Source organism: Sus scrofa, chromosome 7 (genome assembly GCF_000003025.6).
Source record: "Sus scrofa isolate TJ Tabasco breed Duroc chromosome 7, Sscrofa11.1, whole genome shotgun sequence".
NCBI lineage: Eukaryota > Metazoa > Chordata > Mammalia > Artiodactyla > Suidae > Sus > Sus scrofa.
Genome location: NC_010449.5, coordinates 55,161,049 through 55,182,806, shown reverse-complemented (window position 1 = coordinate 55,182,806; position 21,758 = coordinate 55,161,049). Strand labels below are relative to the sequence as shown.

Here is a 21,758-nt window from a genome sequence, read left to right as displayed (position 1 = left end):
CAGAATACAGGAGGCAGAAGAACAAATAAGTGAGGTGGAAGACTGACATGGAACAGAATAAAGAGAAAAGAATGAAAAGAAATGAGGAAAGTCTAAGAGAACTCTGGAACAATTTTAAACACACCAACATTTGCATTATAGGGGTGCCAGAAGGAGCAGAGAGAAAGGGCCAGAGAAAATATTTGGAGATAGTAGCCAAAACCTTCCCTAACATGGGAAAGGACTCACTCACTCAAATGCAGGAAGCACAACCAATACCATATAAAATAAACCCAAGGAGGAGCAGTCCAAGACATATATTAATCAAACTGACCAAAATTAAAGACAGAGAAAATATTGAAAGCAGCTAGAGAAAAGAAACAAATAACATAGGAGGATCCTGATAAGGTTATAAGCTGATTTTTTTAAGCAGAAACTCTGCAGGCCAGAAGGGAGAGGCCCAATATACTTAAAGCGATGAAAGAAAAATACCTCCAGTCAAGAATACTCTATGCAATCAAGGCACTAATTCAGATTTGAAGGAGAAATCAAAAGCTTTACAGATAAGCAAAAGCTAAGAGAATTCAGCACCCCTAAATCAGCTTAACAACAAATACTAAAATAACTACTCTAGGTAGAAAAGGCCACAACTAGAAATAAGAAAATTACAAATGAGAAGGCTCACCAGTAAAGGCTCATAATAAAGATAGGAAATCATCCACAGAAATATGCCACCAAAAACAAAAACCGTGAGAAGAGGAAGGTACAAATGCAGGACGCTGGAGATGCACATGCAATTAAGAGACCTGCAACTTAAAACAATCTTGTGTTGGGAGTTTCCAGTGTGGTGCAGTGGAACTGAATCTGACTAGGAACTGTGAGGTTGCAGGTTTAATCCCTGGCCTCACTCAGTGGTTAAGAATCCAGTGCTGCCGTGAGCTGTGGTGTAGGCCAGCATCTGTAGTGAGGCCACAGGTTCAATCCTTGGCCTTGCTCAGTGGGTTAAGGATCCAGCATTGCTGTGAGCTGTGGTGTAGGTCGCAGATGCGGCTCGGGTCCCGAGCTGCTGTGGCTGTGGCGTAGGCTGGCAGCTGTAGCTCGGATTCGACCCCTAGCCTGGGAACTTCCTATGCCTCAGGTAATGGTCCTAAAAAGACAAAAGAAAAAGAAAAAGCATTCCAAACACAACACTAAAGATAGCCATCAAACCACAAGAGAAGAGAAGGAAGAAAAAAAGACCAACAAAAACAAATCTAAAACAATTGACGGAAGGGCAATAAGAACATATATAGATACAAATAAATATAGATCAATGGAACAGGATAGAAAGTCCAGAAGTAAACCCACACACCTATGGTCAACTAATCTACAACAATGGAGACAAAAATATACAATGGAGAAGAGGCAGTCTCTTCAGTGAGTAATGCTGGGAAAACTGGATAGATATATGCAAAAGAGTGAAATCAAAATACTATACACAAAAATAAACTCAAAATGGATTAAAGACCTAAATATAAGACTGGATACTCTGTAACATAAACTGCAGCAGTATTTCTCAGATCCACCTCCTAGAGTAAAAACAAAAGATTAAAACCAAAAATAAACAAATGAGACCTAATTAAACTGAAAAGTTTTTGCAAAACAAAGGAAACCATAAGCAAAACAAAAAGATAACTCACAGAATGGGAGAAAATATTTGCAAATGAAGTGACTGACAAGGGATTAATCTCCAAAATATACAAACACCTCCAGCAGCTAAATATCAAAAAAACCACTCAATTGGAAAAATGGGCAAAAGACCTAAATAGACATTTCTCCAAAGACAACATACTGATGGCCAAAAAACACATGAAAAGATGCTGACATTGTTAATTATTACAGAAATACAAATCAAAACTACTATGAGGTACCCTCTTACACCTTTGGCCATCATCAAAAAGTCTACAAACAATAAATGCTGGAGAAGGTGTGGAGAAAAGGGAACCCTCTTACACTGTTGGTGGGAATATAAATTGGCACAACCACTATGGAAAACAGTATGGAGATTGCTCAAAAAACTAAAAATAGATGCAGGTTTGATCCCTGGCCTTGCTTATTGAGTTAAGGACCTAGCATTGCCATGAGCTGTGGTGTAGGTTACAGATGTTGCTCGGATCCAGTGTTGCTGTGGCTGTGGTGGTATAGGCTGGTAGCTGCAGCTCCAGTTCAACCCCAAGCCTGGGAACTTCCATATGTTGTGGGTGCAGCAAAAGACAAAAATAAATAAATAAAATACAATGGGCAAAGATTCCTCCAAAGAAGATAATACAAATGGCCAGTAAGCACATGAAAAGATGCTCAGCAACATTATTCATCAAGTAAATGCAATTCATAACTACAATGAAATACCACTTCACACACACTATGAAGAGCAAGATCAGAAAAGAGGGACAGGAGTTCCCGTTGTGGCTCAGTGGTTAATGAATCCGACTAGGAACCATGAGGTTGCAGGTTTGATCCCTGGCCTTGCTCAGTGGGTTAAGGATCTGGCGTTGCCATGAGCTATGGTGTAGGTCGTAGACGTGGCTTGGATCCCACGTTGCTGTGGCTGTGGTGTAGGCCAGCAGCTACAGCTCCGATTAGACCCCTAAACTGGGAACCTCCATATGCAGCTGGTGCAGCCCTAGAAAAGACTAATAAATAAATAAATAAAAATTTAAAAAAAGAGGGACAATGGAAGGTGGTAGTGAGGACGTGGAGAAATTAGGACCCTCATACACTGTCAGTGAGAAATGTTAAAATGGCATAGCCACTTTGGAAAACAATTTGGTTAATTCCTCAAAAATTTAAACAAAGAATTGCCACATAACCCAGTCATTTCATTTCTAGGTATATGCCTGAGAATTAAAACCATGTCTATACATAATCTTGTATGTGACTATTACAGCAGCACTCACAATAGTCAAAAAAAGTCTAAACAACTTAAATGCCCACCGCTTGAAGAACCTATAAATAAAATGTAGTTTACCCATACAGTGATATATTATTGGCAATAGAAGAAATGAAGTACTGAGACATACCACGCCATGTATAAACCTTGAAAATAATATGCTAAGTGAAAGAAAATAGTTACGAAGCCCTTATAAAATGATTCTGCTTATAAGAAATATATGTGGAGTTCCCGTCGTGGTGCAGTGGTTAATGAATCCGACTAGGAACCATGAAGTTGCGGGTTCGGTCCCTGCCCTTGCTCAGTGGGTTAACGATCCAGCGTTGCCGTGAGCTGTGGTGTAGGTTGCAGATGTGGCTTGGATCCCGTGTTGTTGTAGCTGTGGCGTAGGCCAGCAGCTACAGCTCTGATTCGACCCCTAGCCTGGGAACCTCCATATGCCGCGGGAGCAGCCCAAGAAATAGCAAAAAGACAAAAAAAAAAAAAAAAAAAGACAAAAAAGGAATATATGTAATAGGCAAGCCTATACAAACAAAGTCCTGGTGGTTGCCTACAGCTGGGAGGACTGGGAGAAATGGAGTGACTAGTAACAGGTGTGGAGCTTCTTTCTGGAGCGATGAAAGTGTTCTGGAATGAAGGCTGCACAACTCTGCAACTATAATGAAGACCAGTAAAAGAGTTGATTTTATGATACTTGAATAAAAAAGAACAAAGCAAAAACACAAAACAACCAACCAAAAGACTAAAAACAACTAGTCACTATCCTTCATTTCTGTTGAACTGGTTTTATAAAACAGATGTTTGTCTGTAAGGATAATTTGGAAGGGAGGACTGAAAATGACCAGAATTAATTCTTCATCCAAGTGGAGAGGAAAATAAATGAGGATTAACGAGCTTCTGCACCAGAATCGGAGATTTTGGGGGGGTTTACGAACCCTCTTCTCGTAGTTACCCTAAAATGCTGTACCTTTAGTCCTTTTGAAGTTGTCAAGATCTTCCACAGCTGACACAGAATGGCTTCTAGGCAACCCCCGCTTTACGGATCTCTTTGAAGGAGAAATCATTTCCTGGTTGAAGAGATTTCTTCGAACTTTGGTCACTTCTTAAAGCATTAAAAAAAAAAAAAAAAAGTCAAATGTCGTTAAGAAATGCCATATATGGGAAAAGAAAGATATCCAAAACAGCATATGTTTGGGGAAACTATGCTATAGACTGTTAATATTCACATTTACCAATGGGATTTCCTTAAATAGTACACTCACATGGTTTATCAAAACTATTTACTCTTACAAATTTAAGCCCAAACTTTCAGTAACACAAGGGGTTGTGTTAAATTAGATTTATTCATTGTAAAATGGACCTAATCCTTAAAAAGGTTGACTAATGTGAGTCATGGTCAGTTTATTTTATTTTTTTTAGGGCCGCACCCGTAGCACATGGAGGTTCCCAGGCTAGGGGTCAAATCAGAGCTGTAGCCATTGGTCTACGCCACAACTACAATAACATGGGATCCAAGCCACGTCTGCAACCTACACCACAGCTCGAGGCAACACCAGATCCTTAACCCACTGAGCAAGGCCAGGGATTGAACCTGCATCTTCATGGATCCTAGTCAGATTCATTTCCCTTGTGCCACAACAGGAACTCCCAATGGTCATTTTAACATATCCCAGTGTTAGGATGATTTTTCTCACATTGGGCCTTTTTGCTTCTTTGTATTTTTTTTTTTTTTTTTTTTTTTTTTTTTTTTTTTTTTTTGTCTTTTTGGTATTTCTGTGGGCCGCTCTCGCGGCATATGGAGGTTCCCAGGCTAGGGGTTGAATCGGAGCTGTAGCCACCAGCCTACGCCAGAGCCACAGCAACGCAGGATCCAAGCCGCGTCTGCAACCTACACCACAGCTCACGGCAACGCCGGATCGTTAACCCACTGAGCAAGGGCAGGAACTGAACCCGCAACCTCATGGTTCCTAGTCGGATTCGTTAACCACTGCGCCATGACGGGAACTCCCCTGCTTCTTTGTATTTAGCCTCAAGTAGAGAAACTGCTTTTCAATTCCAGAAATTTCACTTTTCTTTTTTTTATTTTACTAATTTGCTGAGTTATAGTAGTCTCCCCCATCTGTGGTTTTACTTTTCACAGTTTTAGTTACCCGTAGTCAACCATGGTCTGAAAACATTAAATGAAAAGTCCCAGAAATAAACCCTTCATAGTTTCAAATGTGTGCCTTTCTGAGTAGTGTGATGAAATCTCACACCATGCTGCTCAGTCCCATCAGAAACACGAACCATTCCCTTATCCAGCCTATCCTGCCCATTGGTCAATAAGTAACCATCTGTGTTATCAGATGGCCTGTCACAGTACAGCAGTACTGTGCTTAGTATTTACTTAAATACCTCTTAGGCCCCAAAGCCCAAAAAAGAGTGATGCTGACAACTTGGATATGCTGAAGAATCTTAAAGTGCTTTCTTTAAATGAAAGGTTTTGCAACTTATGCAAAAACAAAAACAAAAAAATGAGTGCTGGGGTTGCTAAGATTTGTGGTAAGAACAAACCTATCTATGAAATAGTGAAAAAGGAAAACTTGGAGGTTCTCTTGTGACAGTGAATTAAGAACCCGGCATCATGGCAGAAGCTTGGGTTGCTATTGTGGCATGGGTTCAACCCCTTGCCTAGTACTTCCATGTGCTGCAGACATGACTGAAAAAATAAAACACATTAAAAAACAAAACAAAACCCAGACCATGAAAGAATACCATGAACAATTATATGCCAACAAATTTGACGACCTAGAAGAAATGGACAGCTTTCTAGAAACATACAGCCCACCAAAACTGAATCAAGAAGAAACAGATAATTTGAATAGAGAGACTAGAAATGAAATTGAATATGTAATTAAAAACACTGCCTACAAACATAAGTACAGGACCAGATGGCTTCACAGGAAAATTCTACCAAAAACACAAACATACCCATTCTTCTTAAACTTTTCCAAAGACATTCTATGAAGCTGCCATCACCCTAAAACCAAAACTAAAGATAGTACCAAAAAGAAAATTACAGGCCATTACCTTTGATGGATATAGATGCAAAAATTCTAAACAAAATTTAAGCCAACTGAATCAAACAACACATTAAAAAAAAAAAAAAAAAGGTAATACATCATGACAAAGTGGGATTCATTCCAAGTTCACAAGGATGGTTCAACATGCGCAAATCAATCAATGTAATACACCACGCTAATAAAAGTCTAAAACCACGTAATCATCTCAATAGATGCAGAAAAAGCATGTGACAAAATCTAACATCCATTCATGATAAAAACGCTTAGCCAAAGTGGGGAGAGAGGAAACATAGCTCAACACAATAAAAGCCATTTACAGCCAATACTCAACGGAGAAAAGCTGAAAGCCTTCCTGCTAAAATCTGGAACAAGACAAGGATGCCTACTCTCGCCACTTTTTGTTTTCTTTGTCTTTTTTTTTTTTTTTTTAGGGCCGCACCCGTGGCATATGGAGGTTCCCACACTAGGGGTCTAATCAGAACTGTAGCTGCCAGTCTATGCCATAGCCACGCCAGATCTGAGCTGCTTCTGCAACCTACACCACAGCTCATGGCAATGTTAGATCCTTAACCCACTAAGTGAGGCCAGGGATCGAACCTGCAACTTCATGGTTCCTTGTCAGATTTGTTTCCACTGCACCACGATGGGAACTCCTACTCTCACCACTTTTATTTGAAGTCCTAGCCACAACAATCAGAAAATAAATAAGCACATAAATACATGGTATCCAAATTGGAAGAGAGAGGCAAAATTGTCACTTCATGCAGATGACGTGATACTATATATAGAAAACCCTAAAGACTCCGCACAAAAACTACTTGATCTGGTCAACGAATTCAGCAAAGTAGTAGGATACAAGATTAACATTCAGAAATCGGTTTCACTCCTGTATACTAGCAATAAAATATTAGAAAAAGAATATTAAAAAGTACCTTTTAAAATCACACCCCCAAAAATAAAATACTTAGGAATAAACCTGACCGAGGAGTGAAAGACTTACACACTGAGAACTATAAAACATTAATCAAGGAAATTAAAGAGGATTCAAAGAAATGGAAAGATATCCCATGTTCCTGGATTGGAAGAATTAATATTGTTAAAATGGTCATACTACCCCAAGCAATGTGCAGATTTAAAGTGATCCCTATCAAATTACCCATGACATTCTTCACAGAACTAGAACGAATAATCCAAAAATTTGTATGGAACCATAAAAGACCCAGAATTGCCAAAGTAATCCTGAGGGAAAAAACCAAGGAGGAGGCATAACTCTCCCGGACGTCAGACAATATTACAAAGCTACATTAATCAAGACAGTTTGGTTACTGGTACAAAAACAGACATGCAGATAAATGGAACCAAAAAGAGAGCCCAGAAATAAACCCAGACACCTACAGTCAATTGATGTTCAACAAGAGGCAAGAATATAAAATGGGAAAAAGACAGTCTCTTTACCAAGTGGTGCTCGGAAAACCTGGACAGCTACATGAAAATCAATGAAACTGGAACACACCCTCACACCATGCACCAAAAAAACAAAAAAACAAAAAAACCAACAACTCAAAATGGCTTAAAGACTTAAACATAAGACATGACACCATAAAACTAGAAGAGAACTTAGGCAAAGCATTCTCTGACATAAACCATACAAATGTTTTCTTAGGTTAGTCTCCTAAGACAAAGGAACCAAACCAAAAATAAACCAAAGGGATCTAACCAAACTTACAAGCTTTTGCACAGCAAAGGAAACCATTAAAAAAGTGAAAAGACAACCTACAGAATGGGAGAAAACAGTTGCAAACAATCCAACTGATGAAGGCTTAATCTCCAAAACATACTAACAACTCATAACTCAAAGCAAACAAACAACCCAACTGAAAAATGGGAAGACCAAAATAGACATTTCTCCAAAGAAGATATACAGATGGCCAACAGGCACATGAAAAAATGCTCAACATCACTAATTATTAGAGAAAAGCAAATCGAAACTACAATGAGGTACCACCTCACACCAGTCAGAATAGCCGTAATTAAAAGTCTGCAAATAACAAATGCTGGAGAGTGTGGAGAAAAGGAAACCCTGCCCTACACTTTTTTTTTTTTCTTTTTAGAGCTGAACCCACAGCATATGGAAGTTCCCAGGCTAGGGGTCGACTCGGACCTACAGCTGCTGGCCTACCCCCACAACCACAGCCATGCAGGATCTGAGCTGTATCTGCGACCTACACCACAGCTCATGCCAACACTGAATCCTTACCCCACTGAGTGAGGCCAGGGATTAAACCCATATCCTCATGGATACTAGTCAGGTTGGTTACCACTGAGCCACGATGGGAACTCCCCTCCTACACTATTGGTGGGAATGTAAATCGATGCAATAACTATGGAGAATGGTATGGAGGTTCCTCAGAAAACAGAATATAGAACCACCGTACGATCCACCAATCCCACTCCTGAGCATATATCCAGACAAAACTATAATTCAAAGAAAATACATGCACCCCTATGTTCACTGCAGCACTATTCACAATAGCCAAGACATGGAAACAAGCTAAATGTCCATCAACAGATGACTGGATTAGGAATATGTGGTATATATACACAATGGAATACTACTCAGCCATAAAAAACGAAAATGATGCCATTTGCAGCAACATGGGAGGACTTAGAGCTTATCATACTAAGTGAAGTAAGTCAGAAAGAGAAAGACAGGAGTTCCCGTCGTGGCGCAGTGGTTAACGAATCCGACTAGGAACCATGAGGTTGCCGGTTCGGTCCCTGGCCTTGCTCAGTGGGTTAACGATCCGGCGTTGCCTTGAGCTGTGGTGTAGGTTGCAGACGCGGCTCGGATCCCGCGTTGCTGTGGCTCTGGCATAGGCCGGTGGCTACAGCTCCGATTCAACCCCTAGCCTGGGAACCTCCATATGCCGAAGGAGCGGCCCAAGAAATAGCAACAACAACAACAGCAACAACAAAAAAGACAAAAGACAAAAAAAAAAAAAAAAAAAGAAAGAGAAAGACAAACACCATATGATATCACTTATATGTTTGGAATCTAAAATATAGCACAAATGAACCTATCTACACAACAGAAACAGACTCACAGACAGAGAACAAACATGTGGTTGCCAAGGGAAGTGGGGAAGGATGGACAGGGAGCTCGGGGTTAGTAGATGCAAACTATTACCCTTAGAATGGATATTGGGATAGAACAAGATGGAAGATAATATAAGGAAGGGAAAGTATACATATGTATGACTGGGTCACTTTGTTACATAGCAGAAATTGGCACAACATTGTAAATCAACTATAATTTTTTAAAAAATTTTTTTAAAAAAGGAAAGATTCATGCTAGTTTTTGTCTCACCTCAAACTGAAAAAATTATGGCCATGGTGCATGAGAAGTGCTTATTTAAGATGGAAAAGGAGTTCCTGACGTGGCTCAGCAAAAATGAATCTGACTAGTAATCATGAGGGTGCAGGTTCCATCCCTGGCCTTGCTCAGTGGATTAAGGATCCTGTGTTGCCATGAGCTGTGGTGTAGGTTGCAGATGCGGCTAAGATCTGGTGTTGCTGTGGCTGTGGTGTAGGCTGGCAGCTGCAGCTCTGATTCAACCCATAGCCTGGAAACTTCCATATGCCATGGGTGCAGACCTAAAAGGACAGGGGAAAAAAAAAAATGATGGAAAAGGCATTAAATTTGTACAAGATATTTAGAGAGAGAGAAAGAGAGAGAGATCACATTCACATAACTTTTATTATATCGATATAATTTTTCTATTTTATTATTAAGTATTGATAATTCTTACTGTGCCTAATTTATAAATTAAACTTTATCACAGATATGTATGTATAGAAAAAAAAAAACAGTATATATAGGGTTCAGTACTATCTGCAGTTTTTAGGCATCCACTGGGGGTACTGGAACATACCACACCCCTCTCCATGGATAAGGGGCAACTACTGTATTTTAAATCCTCTTCCTAACTCCAGAGCATGAGAGTTGCAGCCATCTAGACTCAAAGTAATAGCTGAAGAGTCAAGAAATACTCGGCAATCTAGCAGGATGGTTGAGTGGAGGATATTCAAAAATTTAGCAAGGGTAAAAAAATTCTTTAAAGAGCAAGTCACTTAGGTAAAAATCAAATATACTGATACCAAAACTAGACAAAGACACCACTAAAAAGCAATAAAATCTGAATTAAACACATACACAGAAAAATATGACACAAATGTATCTGCATCTACAAAACGGAAACGGACAAAGAGAACAGATTTGTGGTTGCCAGCGGGGAGGAGGTTGTGGGAGAGGTGGGGTAGGAGGTTGGGGTTAGCAAATGTAGAATGGATAAACAATGAGGTCCTACTGCATGGCACAGGGAACTATATTCAATATCCTATGATAAACTATAATGGAAAAACATATTTTAAAAAAGAATATATATATATGTGTGTGTGTGTGTGTGTGTGTGTGTATAACTGGATCACTTTGCTGTGTGGCCGTAATTTACATAACATTGTAAATCACACACCTCGATTAACACACACACACACACACAAATAAACCAGGATCCACAAAATGGAAGAAGCCCTTTACCCATCAATGACATAAACATTAAGGACACCAATAATGCACACCAAAGTTTCAAAAAATGTTTTTCTAGCTCCATTGGAAAAGCCTGTTACCTGCCTTGGGCATTGTATGAAACATGACCTGACAGCCAAATTTGAAATTTATTACTTTTTGTTTTTCCCAAGTTTTGGAAAAGGTTTAATATCTATAGAAAATTTCAAAGGACAATAAAGAGTCGCCACTAAACTTTACCAACTGTCACATCTGTTTTCTTCCCCTCCTCCTCTCTCTTCATTTACATAACTGCTTACCCTGGATGCCAGAGGTAAGGTGCAGACATCACAACTTTTCAGGTTCCTGTATTTCAGTTTGAATCTTCAAAGAACAAGGGCATATTATCTAATACGCCTCTGAATTTCTCTTATCTCAATAACATTTTTTATAGCTTTTCTTCCTCTAAATTTAAGATCCGAGCAGGGATCATGTAGTGTATTTATGTCACACTTAAACCCTTTTCATCTAAACCAGTTCTGCTGCCTATTTTCTTTTTTGGCTTTCATGTTAATGAATTTAAAAAACATATTTCAGGCCAGTTATTTTGCAAAATGCAGTATTTTGAGACCATGTGAACATCTCAATCCCTTAGCACATGGCATTTGAACATATTTCATTAACCATCAATTATATAAAACTAGTTTCTAACTATATGCAACTGCTTAAACAAATGCAATAAAAATACATGTGTCATGGCTCAGCAGTACTAGTCATGGAAACTGACTTGTATCCATGAGGATGTGGGTTCGATCCCTGGCCTCGTTCAGTGGGTTAAGGGTCCTGCGTTGCCGTGAGCTGTGGTGTATGTTGCAGACATGGTTCAGATCTAGGGTTGCTGTGGCTGTGGTGAAGGCCGGCAGCTGCAGCTCCGATTCGACCCTGAGAGCCTGAGAACTTCCATGTGCTACACATGAGGCCCTAAAAAGTAAAAAATAAATAAAATTGTCATTGTGTACAACGAGGAAACAAAGAATACCTTGTACAGTTTCTTTCACTGGGAGTGGAGGCTGCTGAAGACTAGGCTGAGAATTCTCCTAAAAGATGAGAAAATCCAGTCAGAAAATTTAAATAGGAATTCATTTAAAATATAAGAATAAAGTGTTCTCATTGTGGCTCAGCATGTTAAGAACCTGTCTAGTATCCATGAGGATTTGGGCTTGATCCCTGGCCATGCTTAATAGGTTAAGGATCTGGCATTGCTGCGAGCTATGGTGCAGGACAGATATAGCTTGGATCCCACATTGCTGTGGTTGTGGCCTCGGCCAGCAGCTGCAGCTCTGATTTAACCCTAGCCCAGGAACTTCCATAGAGAAAAAAATAAATAAAAATTCCACATGAAACCCTTTGACCCTTGCAATTCCACCTGTAAGACTACATAACAGAAATAGCTATAAAATGCACAAAAATAGGGCCTGGGAATATCATAACAAACTGTTGTCAGTGATTACTTCTGAAGAATGGATGGTGAAGAAGCACTAACATTTGACTTTATATAATTTCAATTTTAATTTTTAAAGCCACAGGTACAGCAATATAAAAGTTCCCAGGCTAGTGGTTGAATCAGAGCTGTAGCTACCCTACACCACAGCCATAGCAACATCAAATCTGAGCCTTGTTTGTGACCTAGACCACAGCTCATAGCAACACGGACCCTTAACCCACTGAGCAAGGCCAGGGATTGAACGTGCATCCTCATGGATACTAGTGTTCATTTCCATTAAGCCACAATGGGAACTCCAATTTCAATACTCTTTTTTTTTTTTTGGCCTTTGTCTTTTTAGGGCCACACCCACAGCAAATGGAGGTTCCCAGGCTAGGGGTCAAATTGGAGCTGCAGCTGCCAGCCTATGCCACAGCCACAGCAACGCCAGACCTGAGCTGTGCCTGCGACCTACACCACAACTCACGGCAACGCCAGATCCTTAACCCACTGAGTGAGGTCAGGGATCGAACCTGCAACCTCATGGTTCCTAGTCAAATTCGTTTCTGTTGCGCCACAATTAGGAACTCCCATGCCACTCTTTAAAAGATATCCCACCTCCAATTCTCAAAGACAGCTTTAAATCTCTGGAAACAGAGAAAAGCACTTCTATAATGAGTAATGCTTCTAAAGCTAGTTCTCAGAGAATTTTAACTCTTCTCATAATTCATGCAGTTCAAAAGTTATTGAAACGTTTGCATTGAGCATTCTTTGTGTCTCTTCTTCCCTTAGTAAAACATTGATTATACTTAGTAAACAGACTCCAGCTGGCTTTTTTTTTTTTTTGCAATCCAGTCCTAACATCTACTGCCACAGAAAAATAATTACCACCTGGCTGGCTTCATGAGAGGATTTGTGTTTTGTTTTTTTTTTTTTTAAACTTGTTACTGAAGTAAAATATGTACTGAAAAGTGCTTTCTGGTACATAAAGTCCTGTTATGATTGTATGTTATTTCTCAGTGGCCTCTTATGTTATTATTTCATGAGTTTCTCAAAAACATTAACGATTTTGAATTAACTTATTCTTCTTTCCTAACTTTTACTAATTTTATTGTTTTAATTTTTTTATTACTCAATGAATTTATTAATTTATGGTTGTACAATGATCATTTTATTTTAAAATATTACCTCTGTCACACTTTGGTCACACTTTGGGTTAAATGATTATTCTTTAACAAATTTATGTTTCTTTACTTCTTAGATTATACTTGTAGACACCTTCATAAAAATATTTAATTTCTGGGATTTCCCATTGTGGCACAGTGGAAACTAATCTGACTAGTATCCATGATGATTTGGGTTCAATCCCTGGCCTTGACCAGTGGGTCAGGGATTCAGTGATACCGTGTACTGTGGAATAGGTCGCAGACGTGGCTCAGATCTGATGGTGTTGTGCCTGTGGCGTAGGCCAGCAGCTAGAGCTCCAACTAGATCCCTAGCCTGGGAACTTTCACACACCTTGGGTGCAGCCCTAAATAAAAACAACACAATTTCTGTATGCTTCAACATTCATTTCTTAAACGTGAAGACGCTTTCTTCTATTATTTATTATATCAACTCATGCCTGAAGAACTCCAGTGGTACCATTTCTTACCTCCTGGAAATGACTTACGTTTTTTGTAGCTCTCTTGGACACTTTGGGAATTTCAATTTGTCGAAGATTTTGTGAAACTTCTGCAATGCTTTTATGTCTTATTGCATTTTTCCTTTCAAAACCAGAAAAGAAATAGTTGATATATACTTAATAGAGGTTATAACTAGTCAGATTAGAATGGAACTAGGAGCTCCTGTTGTGGCTCAGTGGTAATGAACCCAACTGGTATCCCTGAGGATGCCGGTTCAGATCTCTTGCCCCACTCGGTGGGTTAAGGATCCGGCATTACCATGAGCTGCAGTGTAGGTCACAGATGCAGCTCAGACCTGGTATTGTTGTGGCAGGGGTGCAGGCTGGGAGTGCAGCTCTTGATTTGACCCCTGGCCTGGGAACCTCCACATGCTGCAGGTGCAACCCTAAAAAGCAAAAAGCAAAAAAAAGGAATCGGAGTTTAAAAGAAACACTTAAAATAAAAGTTATGTTGAGGTTAGCCTGAACTTACAACAAAACAAGTCAACCCCAGAATCTCTAAAAGTAACTACTATTAATTTAACGAGTTCTGGACAATGAAAAGCATCATGGAAAATATAAAAAAATCAGGAGTTCCTCCCATTGGCATAGTGGGTTAAGAATCTGAGTACAGCACCTTGGGTGGCTGCAGAGGCATGGGTTTGATCCCTGACCCAGTGCAGTGGGTTAACAGGATCCAGTATTGCCACAGCTGCAGTAGGTTGCAGCTGGGACTCTGAATAAATTCCTGGCTTGGGAACTTCCATGTTATTGGTGTGACTATAAGAATAAAAAAAAAAAAAGAAAAGAAAAGAAACTTAAAAAAACCCTTCAGCCTATCTCATGGAAAGCTCCTAGTTCTGGAGACCCCACGTGGGCAATTAAGGGGGCTTCGGACTACATAATACATACTATATGTTCCCCGGATAATATAGAGGGTATCAGGTGATCCTTGTAAGGGACTCCAATAATTGGGTTCTGTGATTCAGACATAAGGGCAACTATTCATTCAATAAATTACAAAGACAACCAACAACTGAATTAAAGCTTAAATGTGCCCTACCCCAGAACCATAACAATGCAAGTAATTCCTTTACTTCTTTGAGAGCCTACCTTCTCTTCTTAGCTGACCTGGTACGAAGCTCTTCCAGTTGGTCTGATTCAGTGCCACCTGACACTGATCTATGAGCACTTGACATAAGAGGCACAGAAAGGGGTGATTTGCTCTCCTGAGTCATGGAGTCATCACTGAAAAAATCTGTAGGAAGGACACCAGCCAGCTTCTGAGGAATCACAAATCCCAGGCTGTTGTAAAGCTTTCCAAGTGTCTCTGGGATTGAGTCACTATACCTGTGGAAGAGACTGGTCAAGTGTGGAAGAGACTCACCTTTCCACTCTCTCCACACCTCCCTCCCTCAGCGGGAAAAACAGTCTTCACAATTCTAATACCCCACAGAGTTCTTGGTAAATACAATTTTAAATTTAAATTAGTAGTCATCAAACTTACAATCCCAAAATTTCTTCCAAAAACTTTGCTAGGTATGCCGAATCTTCAGTTAAATACATCATGCGCAGCAAATCTGTCATCTGAAGGAGATTGTAGAAAATTACCACATGGCCTCTGCAGGGAAGCTGAAAGCATCTATAGCAAATCCCCAGTGGCGCTAAGCAGCATACTTGCCTCCTCCACTACCTGCTCCATGTCATCTATACTTTCATGTATTGAAGGGCACTGCAGACACAGCTCCAAACGAAGAAATACCTGAAGCTGGCATCTTGAGAGAAAAAAATACCTGGTGAAGTTACTTTGAGTGTCACTTAACTAAAATCAAAGTTCCTTCCTCATCTGTAGATCAGTTTATATAAGAAACAACAACTGGGAGTTCCCATTGTGACTCAGTGGGTTACAAACCTGACTAGTATCCCCAAGGATGTGGGTTCGATCCCTGGCCTTGCTCAGTGGGTTAAGGATCTGGTGTTGCTATGAGCTGTGGTGTAGTTCTCCGATGTGGCTCAGATTCCACATTGCTGTGGCTGTGGTGAAGGCCAGCAGCTGCAGCTCTAATTTAATCCCCTAGCCTGGGAACTTCCATATGCTGTGGGTGCGACCCTTAAAAAAAAGAAAGAAAAAGAACAACCAAAAAGAAGAGTCATTGCTTTATAAATAATGATATGGTTATTAGGTAAATTCATGCTAGAGCACCATAAAGAATCGGCTATGAAAGCTTCTCTGAGTAACTGGCAATAAACTTAAACTAATACATCATAACCTGCCACAAAAAAGGATGAAATAATGCCATTTGCAGCAACATGGATGGACCTGGAGATTACCATACTAAGTGAAGAAAGTTAGAAAGAAAAAGATGAATGTCACATCACTTGTATGTGGAATTTAAAATATGATACAAATGAACTACTTAACAAAACAGAAACAGACTCACAGACATTAAAAAGACAAACAGACAAAAAAACAAACTTAGGGTTACCAAAGGAAAGGGAGCGAGGGAGGGATAAATTACCAGTTTGGGATTAGCAGATACAAACTACCATATATAAAATAAACAACAAGGTCCTGCTGCACAGCACAGGGAACTATATTCAATGTCCTGTAAAAAACCATGATGAAAAAGAATTAAAAAAAAATTTTTTTTTTTTTTTTTTTGGCTTTTTGTTGTTATTGTTGCTATTTCTTGGGCCGCTCCCGCGGCATATGGAGGCTCCCAGGCTAGGGGTCTAATCGGAGCCGCAGCCACTAGCCTACGCCAGAGCCACAGCAACTCGGGATCCGAGCCGAGTCTGCAACCTACACCACAGTTCACGGCAACGCCGGATCGTTAGCCCACTGAGCAAGGGCAGGGACCGAACCCGCAACCTCACGGTTCCTAGTCGGATTCGTTAACCACTGCGCCACGACGGGAACTCCCTAAAAATTTTTTAAAAAATTAAAGTGATGTGAGCAAATCTTGGGAGCTTTGTTTTAAAGTTCTTTTTTTAAAATAAAAGATAAGTACTTACTCTCTGACTTTGTCCTCTTTATCCAGTTTTCCTACATTCTGTCGAAGACTTTTGCTAGTTTTTAAGAGGTTGTTTCTAACTTGATGTAGGCAATTCATCTGAAAATACAAAATTATCACATAGGAGAATATTAATACTTATTATTTCCTTTCTTTCTTTTTTTTCTTTTAAGGGCCACACCTATGGCATATGGAAGTGTCTGGGCTAGGGGGTCAAATCGAAGCTGCAGCTGCAGGCCTTTGCCAAAGCTACAGCAATGCCAGATCCAACCCCACATCCTCATGGATACTAGTTGGATCCTTAACCCACTAAGCCACAACCAGAGCTCCCTAATTATCATTATTTCTCATTTCTTTACAGCTGACTAATCCCCTAAGAAAGAAAGTATATGGGGAGTTCCTGTCTTGGCTCAGTGGTTAACAAATCTGACTAGGAACCATGAGGTTGTGGGTTCGATCCCTGACCTCGCTCAGTGGGTTAAGGATCTGGTGTTGCTGTGGCTCTGGCGTAGGCTGGTGGCTACATCTCTGATTAGACCCCTAGCCTGGGAACGTCCATATGACTCGGAGCTGCCCTAGAAAAGGCAGAAAGACCAAAAAAAAAAAAAAAAAGAAAGAAAGAAAAAGAAAGGAAGTATATCTCCTTTCTTTCATTTGGCTGAAAATTTGTGAAATATTTTTTGGTTTTGTTCTTTTAGGGCTGCCCCCATGGCATATGGAAGCTACCAGACCAGGAGTCAAATAGGAGTTGCAGCTGCTGGCAGCAACAGGGGATTCAAGCCATGTCTGCAACCTACACCACAGCTCACTGCAACACTGGATCCCTGACCCACTGAGCGAGGCCAGGTATTAAATCCGAATCCTCATAGATACTAGTTGGATTCATTTCTGCTGCGCCACAACAGAAACTCCCATATTTTTCTTTTATACTTTTAGAAAGAACATGTAGAAAAGTATTTGAGAGCAAGTGGGCATAGATACAGCAATCCTGCAGATTTGAACTTTCATAAAAGGAAGATTTGGTAAAGTATTGATTGAGAAGTCTAAGCAAAATACATCAACATTTTAAAATGTTCCAGATGACTCTAAAGTGTAGCCACGGTTAAGAACCAGTGGCTTAAGTCATGCAACTAACATGTAGGAGTTCCTGTTGTGGCGCAGTGGTTAATGAATCTGACTAGGAACCATGAGGTAGCGGGTTCGATCCCTGGCCTTGCTCAGTGGGTTGGGGATCCGGTGGGTTGAGCTGTGGTGTAGGCTGCAGACACGGCTTGGATCCCGCATTGCTGTGGATTTGGCATAGGCCAGTGGCTATGGCTCCAATTCAACCCCTAGCCTGGGAACCTCCATATGCCAAGGGAGCGGCCCTAGAAAAGGCAAAAAGACAAAAACAAACAAACAAACAAAAAAAACCCCCCAAAAACTAACATGCAGCTCAGAGGAAAACAGAGCTTTCATTTGAAGAGAAGTAAATGTAATTACCCACACCTGGTCTGTTTCCTTGATTTCTGCCATAATTACCATGTCTACCTTCCAAGACCTAAAACTGTGTCTACCCTCTCACGCATCTTATCATTTTTGAAATATGCCAAGTGTAATATACACTGCCAAGACACATGAGCCAGACCCACCAACAAGCAACCAACCACTGCATTTACAATACCCAGACTCGCTTACGTCCAATTCCTTGGGGCCTCTGGACTTTAGGAATGCTTTAATGTTTGAGATCATGTTCCGAGCACATGAATACAACGTGATTTCTCCTGTAGCCATAGTCTTCTGGTAATTTTCATGTATGTAAGATAGTAGCTCCTCCTCAGTTTTAAAACCTGTGGGAAAAAAGTCAACTTGATCATCAGACCCAGCAAAAGTCATTGTATTGTTTAAGCCAGTGTTATCAATTGGGAAGTTTTGCTGCCCAGGGGACATCTGGCTATATCTGGATGGCTGTGACTGGTGGGGAGGCAGAGGGTGCTACTGGAATCTAATGAGTGGAGGCCAGGGATGCTTCTAAACATCCTATAGTTTATAGAATTAATCTGGTCCAAAATGTTAAAAATACCAAGCCTGAAAATTTTCAGAAATAGTGATTAATTTTAAGGGTTTTCAAATCAAGTGTACATGTTATAAATTTAAGGGTAACCAGTAAAGGGAAACAAACCATATGACCTTCAAACCTAGTGGAAAGGAAAAAGATGCATAAAAAACACTTGATTAGGAGTTCTCCTATGGTGCAGTAGGTTAAGGATCTGGTGTTGTCACTGCAGTGGCTTAGGTTGCTGCTGTGGCAGGGGTTCGTTCATTCCCTGCCCTGGGAACTTCCATATGCCACAGGAATGGCAAAAAACAAAAAACAAAAAACACTCTTGATTAATGACATAGCCTGCTAGAAAGGAAAAAAAAAATAGAAAGCACAAAATAAGCCACTTAAATACACCCTAGCTTATCAGTAATCCTAATTTTAAATATTTATTTTACAAATACACTTGCTGGTTAAAAGGTAGAAATTATCAGAATTTTTTAAAGAATTATGCTGTTTAGGAGTTCCTGTCGTGGCGCAGTGGTTAATGAATCCGACTAGGAACCATGAGGTTTCGGGTTTGATCCCCGACCTTGCTCAGTGGGTTGGGGATCCAGCGTTGCTGTGGCTCTGGCGTAGACCAGTGGCTACAGCTCCAATTAGATACCTAGCCTGGAAACCTCCATGTGCCTCGGGAGCAGCCTAAGAAGAGGCAAAAAGACAAAAAAAAAAAAAAAAGAATTATGCTGTTTATAAAAGATATACCCAGGAGTTCCCAATGTGGCTCAGTAGTAACGAACCTGACTAGTACCATGAGGATGCAGGTTCCCTGGCCTCGCTTAGTGGATTAAGGATCCAGCATCACCCTGACCTGTGGTATAGGTTACAGACACAGCTTGAATTCGACCCCTAGGCCTGGGAACTTTCACATGCCGCAGGTTCTGCCCTTAAAAAAAAAAAGAAAAAAAGATATACCCGAAACACATGACAAAGAAATAAAGGAGTAGGTAAAAATACTGAGGCAAGCGCTGACCAAAAGATAGGTAGTATAGCTACATTATTAATACACTTCATGGCATAAAGTTATTAGAAATAAATAAAGGGAGTAATTACAAAAGACATAGTCACATGGAAGATATAATGATTTTGTATGGACCTAAAAAGAAAGCCTCAAAATGTATGATGCAAAAAATGCAGAATTGCAAGGAAACTTGGACAAATCTACATGGTGAAAGACTGTAACATGATGATCTCAGTTATAGTTAAAAGAGATAGAAAAAAATTAATGAGAAGGTTGAATATCCAAATATTAATAACATGGATATGTATAGAATCAAATACCCTAAAATGAGAGAATATATACTATTTTCAAATACACATAGAGTATTAACAAAACTTGACATTATTAGACCACTAAGTTTCATCAAGTATTAAAGATTCAGTATCATAAAACACACTGTCTGCACACAGTCTTAAAACATCAAAAGCTAATTACAAAAATAAAACACTTCCTTATATTATTGATGTCAGAATATTCAGAACTAAGTCTCAGTGAACACAGAACATAGAGCAAACACATAATGCAGTTAAATTTATATAAAAGGAAAATTTATAGACAAATTATCTTTTTAAAGAAAAATTGGAGTTCCTCTTGTGGCACAGCAGAAATGAATCTGACTAGGAACCATGAGGTTGCGGGTTCAATCCCTTGTCTTGCTCAGTGGGTTAAGGATCTGGCGTTGCCGTGAGCTATGGTGTAAGCTGGTGGCTACAGCTCCAACTAGACCCCTAGCCTGGGAACCTCCATATGCTGAGAGTGAAGCCCTAGAAATGACAAAAAAAAAAAAAAAGAGAGAGAGAGAGAGAGAGAAATTCAAAATATTATTAAGAGGTAAGGCCAAGTTCATTTTTTCCATAATGATATCCAGTTGTTCCAGCACCATTTGTTGAAAAAACTATCCTTGTTCTATTGAACTGTTTGGGCACTGTTTCCAAACATCAATTTATTTCTGTTGTGCAAGTCTATTTCTGGCAAAGTTCTAGTCCAGAAACTCTGTTACCCCACACTGCCTTGCATTGCTGTTCATTCTGCTCTCCCTTGAATGAATCATCCCCTTTCCTGAATACCTTACTAGCTCAGAGACAGTCTGTTCAAACCGATTCTCATCTATGATTTGGCATTCCACAAGAGGTACATGTTTAAAGATGCAGAAAACTTTCATTCCAGAATTTTCAAAAGAACTCAAAGGTGTTATCAGGCAGTCATTGCCCAAAGTTCACAAGTTATTATCACAGTCACCACAGGACGAGAACTGTCAGTGTGACCGAAGAGAGTACCACGAGGAAACATACTATCATTCAATCCATTTTTAAAGTGGGGGAGGAAAACAAAAGGTATTGGACTAAATTCTTTTGCCCAACTTTGAAAGACCTCAGTAATCTAACCCTAGATTATTCATGAATCTTTCTCCCCTCTCTCCTTATTCACAAATGTATAAATCTTCTTTAACCACTTGTGCTATGGCCAAGCCACAGCTCTTTTTTGTGATTTTGCTTATGCTAATCATTCATCTAGCACACACTTTTTGCCATCTATACTGCTCGAAATCTAACCTGGGCTCCAGTGGCTCCTTAGAAGCCTTCTTAGCCTGTTCTTGCCCAAGACTAACTTTCCTTTTCTCAATTCCTAGTATGTCTTTACTTCCAAAATGACTAAGTATTTTCTGTTGTAGACTCTTGGCTCTCTTATAAATTTATCAGTTCATTGTGTGTATGTATGTATTTATGTGTGTGTGTGTATATATATATATGTTCGTTATTATTCTTTGTAGCTGGATCAGATATCTTTTTTTTTTTTTTAGTGCTGCACCCACAGCACATGGAGGTTCCCAGGCTAGGGGTCAAATCAAAGCCATAGCCGCTGGCCTACAGCACGGGATCTGAGCTGCATCTGTAACCTAAACCAGAGCTCATGGCAACACCAGATCCTTAACCCACTGCGCGAGGCCAGGGATCACACATGCATCCTCATGGATGCTAGCCAG

General features: G+C 39.9%; 1 protein-coding gene across 1 annotated transcript in view; it reads right to left on the bottom strand.

The window, feature by feature from the left end:
- The window catches only part of TICRR (TOPBP1 interacting checkpoint and replication regulator), a 57,303-nt gene that overhangs the window by 17,453 nt on the left and 18,092 nt on the right, over window positions 1-21,758 (bottom strand). Inside the window, exons 8-15 of the mRNA XM_021098959.1 lie at window positions 18,372-18,523; window positions 16,696-16,793; window positions 15,362-15,455; window positions 15,188-15,267; window positions 14,794-15,030; window positions 13,690-13,783; window positions 11,574-11,631; window positions 3,876-4,010 (exon numbers count right to left, since the gene is read on the bottom strand). Of these exons, the coding sequence (XP_020954618.1) occupies window positions 3,876-4,010; window positions 11,574-11,631; window positions 13,690-13,783; window positions 14,794-15,030; window positions 15,188-15,267; window positions 15,362-15,455; window positions 16,696-16,793; window positions 18,372-18,523 (948 nt within the window). The remainder of the gene's footprint in view (window positions 1-3,875; window positions 4,011-11,573; window positions 11,632-13,689; window positions 13,784-14,793; window positions 15,031-15,187; window positions 15,268-15,361; window positions 15,456-16,695; window positions 16,794-18,371; window positions 18,524-21,758) is intronic.